At 41.2% G+C, this 8,402-nt stretch overlaps 1 protein-coding gene across 2 annotated transcripts in view; it reads left to right on the forward strand.

Annotated features, from left to right (window-relative positions):
- The window catches only part of LOC128421630 (ankyrin repeat domain-containing protein 36A-like), a 57,367-nt gene extending 54,466 nt beyond the window's left edge, over positions 1-2,901 (forward strand). Inside the window, exons 38-39 of one of the 2 annotated variants that reach the window (XM_053404636.1) lie at positions 1,807-2,556; positions 2,766-2,901. In XM_053404636.1, coding sequence (XP_053260611.1) covers positions 1,807-1,940 — 134 coding nt within the window. In that variant the 3' untranslated portion in view covers positions 1,941-2,556; positions 2,766-2,901. Of the gene's footprint in view, positions 1-1,806; positions 2,557-2,765 lie in introns of those variants that run through there. The other variant, XM_053404638.1, reaches the window with a different exon arrangement.
- The last annotated feature ends 5,501 nt before the right edge of the window (positions 2,902-8,402 follow it).

Consider the following 8,402-nt stretch of genomic DNA (forward strand, 5'->3'; position numbering starts at 1 on the left):
TGTAATGTACTTCCCAACCTACCATATGTTTTTGAGGTCTGTTGTGGACATAAGTGCAAACATTTGTTTAGCTGTGCAGCTATACATTTTTTTTAATGACATTTTTTTCATATACCAGATTTGCACAAAAGAGCAGTCAGTATTTTTTTAAACCTTTGTGTTGCTTCAAGCCAGACAAGGATTTGAAGTCACTCCCGTGAAAGGCTGCCACTTCCTTTTATCCCTTTTCCGTTTCCCGTCCCCTGTAGCTGCAAGGGCAAATGTTACTGTTATAGCTGTTTTGCACAAGAGCATTTCTGTACAAAAGAGGTGTTTTGAAAATAAACATGCCAGTACTGACAGCCAGTGGGAAAGGGCAGGCTGTATCCTTTCCTTTGCGCTGATGGAAGCAGAATGGAAGTCGGGTTTGGTGATAAGCACCCAGCAAAATGTCAATGCACATGAAAAGAAGCCCTCCCATACAATGAACTTCATTGCAACTGTGCTCGGGTAACATGATCTCCCCCCCCCCTTTCCTTTATTGGATTATCTGCAGATTGGGAAGATCTGGGGGAACGTACATTTTACTATTTGGAATAAGAGGATGTCATGTGGACACTGCAAAAAAAGAGAGGGGGTAGAAGACAAAGCAGGTTCAGATCCACTGCTATGTGGATGAGCCTTCAGTATCTAGTAATACAAGTACAGGTTCAGTGTTGTAGCGACACACTGTCACACTACTGACCAAATTTTGTGATAGCTTTAGTGAAGTGGAGGGATGCAGGTGGCGCTGTGGGTTAAACCACAGAGCCTAGGACTTGCTGATCAGAAGGTCGGAGGTTCGAATCCCCTTGACGCAGTGAGCTCCCGTTGCTCAGTCCCTGCTCCTGCCAACCTAGCAGTTTGAAAGCATGTCAAAGTACAAGTAGATAAATAGGTACCACGGAAATAGGTTTCCGTGCGCTGCTCTGGTTCACCAGAAGTGGCTTAGTCATGCTGGCCACATGACCCGGAAGCTCCCTCGGCCAACAAAGCAAGATGAGCGCCGCATCCCCAGAGTCTGTCACGACTGGACCTAATGGTCAGGGGTCCCTTTACTTTAGCTTTTAGTGAAGTGGTCCAGAAAACTTTCCATTTGTTTCAGTCCTAACACTACTTGCATGGGACTAAGCCTCACAGATTTCAGGCATACTAAAACTAATAACTATTTTCAGTTACTTAAAAAAAAAAAACACCCAACATTACATGCTTTGAAATATTTCCAAGTATTCCAGTAAAAATAATTTCAAGGTAAAGTCTTGAATTGGTTTCAGTGTAACATTTAAATCAGAGCCAGTGCACTTTTAATCTTACTTTTCCCCGCATACAATATTTCATTTCAACTATTTTGGGGTGTTTGAAAAAAATGTTTGTGGTGCTTGTAAAATTAACATGCATATACTTCTTTTGTACTAAATACAAATGAACACGCAAAATCAGACTTGTCTATTTACAGTGCAGAAAACTATTAGATTTTAAACCCTCCAGAAAAATTACATCACTGAATTGTCTGATCTATGGTTGTCTGATCACACTTCAATTTGCACTTAAGGCTCCAATATGACATTTTCTTTGAAGCTAACATATAGTAGCAATCTAAGTGGAGCAAGATCATATCATACCTGCATTTCATTGTTCACTAGCAAAATAAGCACTGTTTTCCAATAGTTTCTGCATTTGTTCTGAGAAACAGTCATCCACTGAATTATTATTTTTTAGCCACCCTAATGATAGATTAATGCTGTATTTGAAATTAGTAGGAAACCATAAGCCTTTCTTGTTTTTCAGCTACAGTTGAACTTGATACCGGACCTGTTAGAGTCTCCCCTATAGGATCAATTGATGAATCATCAAAACAAGATGAAGTGTCCAAGGCCAGAAAGGAGTATCTCGATGTTTTAAAGAAAAACTATATGATTTGAGTAAATTCTGATGAGCTTGTAGAATGAAGATGCTTTATAATATTAAATAAACAAAATGTATTTTTTGTAGTTTGAAGTATATTATAAATTATAAATATTTCAGGCATTTTGCACTTGTCTGGAAAAATGTATAGCTGTATAGCCATATGGTTCCTTTCATTTGTTATGAAAGCTGTATTATTATTATTATTATTATTATTATTATTATTATTATTAGCAAAAACACACACTAGCCTAGAGATGTTTTACAGAACTGTCCATGTCCCCTTGTCCTGTATATTTAAAACCAAAGTATTTCTTGACATGTTTAGCATAATTTGCTACTTGAAATGTTGTGCAGGATTTGTCTGTCGTCGGGTAACAGTTAAAATGCTGGTCTGAAACATTTCTTGTGTACCTTTCCCTGCACTGTGTACATTTACTACTTTTGTCACTAGTGATTTTGCATAGCTTAGGACTGCCATAAGACATTCAACAATACAGTGGACGCTCGGGTTGCGAACGTGATCCGTGCGGGAGGCACGTTCGCAACCCGCAGCATTCACAACCCACAGCGCGTGTCTGCAGGCACATCCATGACCCAAAAAAACTCAACCTGAAGCATCTGTAACCCAAGGTATGACTGTACAGTGGTACCTCGGGTTAAGTACTTAATTCGTTCCGGAGGTCCGTACTTAACCTGAAACTGTTCTTAAACTGAAGCACCACTTTAACTAATGGGGTCTCCTGCTGCCGCCGCGCCACCGGAGCACGATTTCTGTTCTTAACCTGAAGCACTATTTTTGGGTTAGCGGAGTCTGTAACCTGAAGCGTATGTAACCCGAGGTACCACTGTAGTGACTTTACTGCAGTATTTAAATGCTATACTGACAGAAGTGCCAACAGACTTGTTATTTGTATTTTTAAATGGTACATAAAATGCACTGAAGTTTTTAATTGAATAAAAACTGGTCTACACAGAGTTCCTGATACTTTATTCCATCGGGTAGTAGTGACATCTACCTCCAATTTTCTTACCATTTCCCAAGGTTGATGCTGTTAAATAAATGTAATTCATTGTCCTATTTCTCTCTTACTACATAGATATCATCTGATGGTAACAGATATTTTATATGGAAAACGAGTAGTCGGCACTCTTGCCGGATGAAAGTTTTGTCGCACAAACGGCAAGACAGCTTAAGTGTCACAGACTGGTTGGACGTCTAAGATTGGTGAGAGGAACCAGCTAGGGAACCAACTGTTGATCCATGTGCTATGTTCAATACATATAAGAAAGACCTTTGAATTTTTAGAACATATTCATATGTGGGGATTACCTCTACAGTTGGAGAGGGGGCTGCTTTCCTGTAACTGATATTTTCTTTTTCTTTTTGCAAAACACCATTTACTTCCCAAGGTGGGGAAGAGTGCAGAAGTGGCCGCTCAAAAACAAACCATTGATGAATTCAGTCTGTAAATTTAGTGGGACATAAACCTACATAGGACTGCCTGCCACTTCTTAGTGTTTTTTTGTGTTGAGAGTTTATTTTGAAAAGTTTGTCCCAATAGTTTGTGCTGCTCTGTACATACAGTGGTGGACTATAAATTTGTTGTCTATCAGCAAAGAATTTGGAGTTGCCGTAAATACCGTATTTTTTGCTCTATAAGACTCACTTTCTCCTAAAAAGTAAGGGGAAATGTGTGTGCGTCTTATGGAGCGAATGCAGGCTGCGCAGCTATCCCAGAAGCCAGAACAGCAAGAGGGATTGCTGCTTTCACTGCACAGCAATCCCTCTTGCTGTTCTGGCTTCTGAGATTCAGAATATTTTTTTTCTTGTTTTCCTCCTCCAAAAACTAGGTGCGTCTTGTGGTCTGGTGCGTCTTATAGAGCGAAAAATACGGTAAGTACAGTAGGTGATTTCTTGATATATTCAGGTATTCAAAAGGCAAACAATGAAAAATTAAAAGGAAAAGTTTGCACAAACAGCAAATAAAATTCATTTATGCTAACAACTTCCTGATATATTTATATTTATGCTGACAACTTCCTGCTGAGTGCTTCTCACGTTTTACTTGATGATGAGTATCTCATTGTATCATCCATACTAATTTTGGTTAATTGCTATTGGTGTAGGCTTAACCAAAGGATAAAATATAGATGGATAGTTCTTTGGAAACCAACTTCTATCTGTCAGTAGATTGTCAAGCACATCACTGCCTCCTGTTGTGATGGTAGAGCTTTCTGTGTAGGAACAAAGCTTCCTAAATCTGGTTCCACCGAACAACTCGGTGCAATTCAACCCTTTTAAAACCCATCTAGTCCTTACGTAAGCTCAGACCCCCAATGAGATCAAACCACTTGGGCTATTTGCTTTCAATAGATCCACCCTCCTATAAAAAGAAGAAATGTTTCAATTATAAGACTTTACTGAATGGAAATCAGATGGGTCAAGATAATTCCTAAATTAGTCTTCATATCTTTTGCACATAGCTATGTTTGTTGTAAATGCATGCTGAGGATAAGACTAAAAGCAACTGAATTTCTGAAAAATCCACTGCCTTTTTCCAGCTGGGAATCTTGTTCTGAATTCACTTCTATGCTGCTAAAAATATATCCTCATGTGTCCCAAAAAAGCCTAGGCAGAGAACTAAGCTACATATTTAATCACTGCACCAGGATGAGGAAGGTTTTTTGAGGCTCACAGCCCCCTGAGGAAGTTGTGCTGTTCCTCTGCAGCAAGAGAGATTCTGCTTGAGGCAGGGAGCATTTTTGGAAAGAGCAAGACAGTGCCATGATTCAGTAGTTGCAACATGAAAATGACTTCTTTCCCCTCAATAACTTAACTTCCCTAAGTGTATTTCTTGCTCACTAATGCTACTCACTGATTTCACATCAACTATTCTCTAAAATGAGGGTCAACAGGGAATTGAAATTCCCTGAATGACTCCCCCCCCCCCCGCCATCAGTTATCCTTTGGGCTTTTTAAATATTTCAGTTGCCACTGGTATCAAAGCCACTTTCTACTACTAGGATGTGACTATAAGCACATAGGTCTGATGCAGAACATTCTGGCATTCTGTGTCATGTACTTTGTGCAATGCTGGAACAATCATGCAGCAGAATGCTAATTGCCAATTTGGAATTAATGCAGCTGTAATAAACACCCTTAAAACGAGAGAGACAATCTGAAGGAGGTAGCAGCCTTTGAACACAATTTGCTTCTCCTAGAAACAAAAGCTGTCTGACAAGCAGTCCCCAGGAGTATTCTATTTATCCCCACAGGGCTTTAGTTGGCAAACACCTGACCTGAATTTGTTTCCTGCAATAGCAGTGACTGGGAAAGCAATTATTCAGACAGGATTCATTTTTTTAAAGTGTGTGTATGTATGTGTGTGCATAAATAAATAAACCTAAGATGAGGGGTGATTTCTGGATGCTTTATTTCACATCTGTGGGTGGTATCCAGCACGCCAATCTGCTTTTGGAACAGAATGCCCCTTGCATAATTGAACATTAGCCCCTCTGCACACTCAAAATCTGCTCCAGAGGGTTAGAGGCAGCTTTTTGTGGGGGTGGGCAGTGAAAGAAGAGGTTGGGGAAGTCTCGGTGCATGAACAGAACGCAGCTTACACATTGTTAGATACAACCCTGTATGTTCATTGTTTTCCTTTAATTTTCACTCATCTAGATATAGTGGTTTTGTTTGATTGTGGTTATGGCTGGGGGTGTATGTGTTTGGCATCAACATTGTTATGTACTGAGTGAATAGGATCCAAAATACAGCAGTATGATTGGTCCTAGAACAATAGGATTCAGAATGCAGCAGTCTGATTGGTCCTAGAACAATGCAGCAGTATGATTGGTCTGCAGGAGCCACCCAATCCGGCTCCAGATGGAAATGAATCCACAACCTGATTGGTCTACAGGAGAATTCCAGAATTAGCCAATCACGTGCAGCCCATTGTGTAAATAATGTATATAAAGCATACATTCAGTCCTTCTCACCACTATGAGCAGAATAAAGAGCATGAAATCCACTCTCGACTCAGAGTATATTTCAAACATGGTATTTCTAAGTAATGCTTCATATTGGCTTTATAGTGAAGAACTTGTGTAGATCCCCAAGAGGGGGATAACAGTGAAGACAACTTTGGTCTTCATTTCGCTGATGAGCATCTTGAGTATGGTCTTTTAAGCCAGATCAACTTTACTTGCCTTGTGCTCTTAAAAAATTGACTAGCTTATAACACAATTCAAGTAGCTTTGCAAATCCTTAGTGTACTGCGGTGCAGCTCTCTGAAAGCCCTTGTGCTAGAAGCAGAGCTTATAAATAGAAAGTTGCTGTTAACCCAAACAGGCAAGTTCCAAAATGAGAGCTTCTTGGAGCGATGGTATCACTTCTGTCAGTGACAGGCATTTTAATTGAGCATGCATGATGCCCTCAAAACAAATAAGGATTGATTGCTCTTAGTCCAAAGGGACTGGCAGGTTCTGTGCAGTTAGGACCATAGCCATTTGCCTGAGGAGTAATTGAAGCATTTGACTCCACCCATGTAGGTTGACAAATAGAAGGGGAAGAAATGGAGGCAGTGAGAGATTTTACTTTCTTGGGCTCCATGATCACTGCAGATGGTCACAGGAGCCATGAAATTAAAAGACACCTGCTTCTTGGGAGAAAAGCAATGACAAACCTAGACAGCATCTTAAAAAGTAGAGACATCACCTTGCCAACAAAGGTCCGTATAGTAAAAGCTATGGCTTTCCCAGTAGTGATGTATGGAAGTGAGAGCTGGACCATAAAGAAGGCTGATCGCCGAAGAATTGATGCTTTTGAATTATGGTGCTGGAGGAGACTCTGGAGAGTCCCATGGACTGCAAGAAGATCAAACCTATCCATTCTTAAAGAAATCAGCCCTGAGTGCTCACTGGAAGGACAAATCCTGAAGCTGAGGCTCCAATACTTTGGCCACCTCATGAGAAGAGAAGACTCCCTGGAAAAGACCCTGATGTTGGGAAAGATGGAGGGCACAAGGAGAAGGGGACGACAGAGGATGAGATGGTTGGATAGTGTTCTCGAAGCTACCAGCATGAGTTTGGCCCAACTATGGGAGGCAGTGGAAGACAGGAGTGCCCGGCGTGCTCTGGTCCATGGGGTCATGAAGAGTCGGACACGACTAAACGACTAAACAACAACAACAATGTAGGTTGGCATCATTTCTGTGAAGGGCTGCAAGTGTCTTCTTCACAATGGCTAGAACTAAGTGAGAGAGCAGCTGAAGTATCTCAAATACTTCACTGGCTGTTCATTATTGACTCACTTGACTATTATACTATTGATTAATGCTCAAGATGCTATTACTGCTTGAGTCTTAAATGGCTCTTTCAGAACCATCTAAATGAAGCTCTGGGGAAGGGGTAAAGCGTTGCCTTTCTGCTTGTCTCAACCCGATCAGCAATTGGCTAAATAACGATACTTCTGGGAGCCATCACAGCTCTTGTTTCTAATAATTGTTCATTGGAAAACCCCTGAAATTCCTGAGGAATGTGTAGGTGCCTTAATTGGAATATGGCACCAATCCTTAAACTACAGTGTGTTGTAATGGTTAGAGTGTTGGACTAGGACCTGAGAGGGCAGGGTTTGAATTCCCACTCAGCCATGAAACTCACTTGGTGACCTTAAAGCAATATTGTCCCTACTTGGCCACCCTGATACACACCATTCACTGCAAATTAGGAGGCTCCTCTGTACACACAGAACTCCCCAATCTTCACTTCTCCCATTGCACCACCACATCCTGTCTGAAGGTCTTCAGCTCCTCCTCCCCCAAAAACGCCACTCTTCCTTTCTCCTCCCCATGCTTGGAACTGCTTCCGAGAACAAGGTCAATGGGTGACCATGGGTCAGACACCGTCTCTTAGCCTAAGCTACCCTACAGGGTTGCGACAATGAAATGGGGAGAAGGAGAACCATGTAAGCCGCCGTGAGATCCTTGGAAGATAAAGCTGGTATATAAACATAATAATACATAAAAAATACACTGGCTGCCTGTGGCGTTTGCCCTCCTTAGGTGTGTGACATCATACTGGGTTCATAAGGAAAGGGTTAACTAATTGTAAAATGACTAACCTATAGGAACCCAAGGGGAGGAGTCAGAGTTGTTAAGAAGTCAGTCAGGAGTTAGAGAAGAGAGAGGGAGGATAAGTCTGTGGGTTGGGCTAGTCTGAGATGAGAGAGAGAGAGGAGGTGTTGAGATAATCAGGCGGAAGGTATAGGCCGGTAAAGAAACTAAGGATAAGAAACTGACAAGAAAATTAACTGAGAAACCATACTTGTTAATGCTTACAAAATAAACTTGTTTATTTGATTTAATTTTAACAACTGTCTGGACTCAGTGTGTACCCGAGAATAACGAGTTGGTGGCAGCGGGGAAGCAAGCACAGGGGTGGCACAGGGATCAATAGACCGTCAAATGTCCGGGGAC

This window comes from Podarcis raffonei, chromosome 10 (assembly GCF_027172205.1).
Source record: "Podarcis raffonei isolate rPodRaf1 chromosome 10, rPodRaf1.pri, whole genome shotgun sequence".
In the NCBI taxonomy this organism is placed as follows: domain Eukaryota; kingdom Metazoa; phylum Chordata; class Lepidosauria; order Squamata; family Lacertidae; genus Podarcis; species Podarcis raffonei.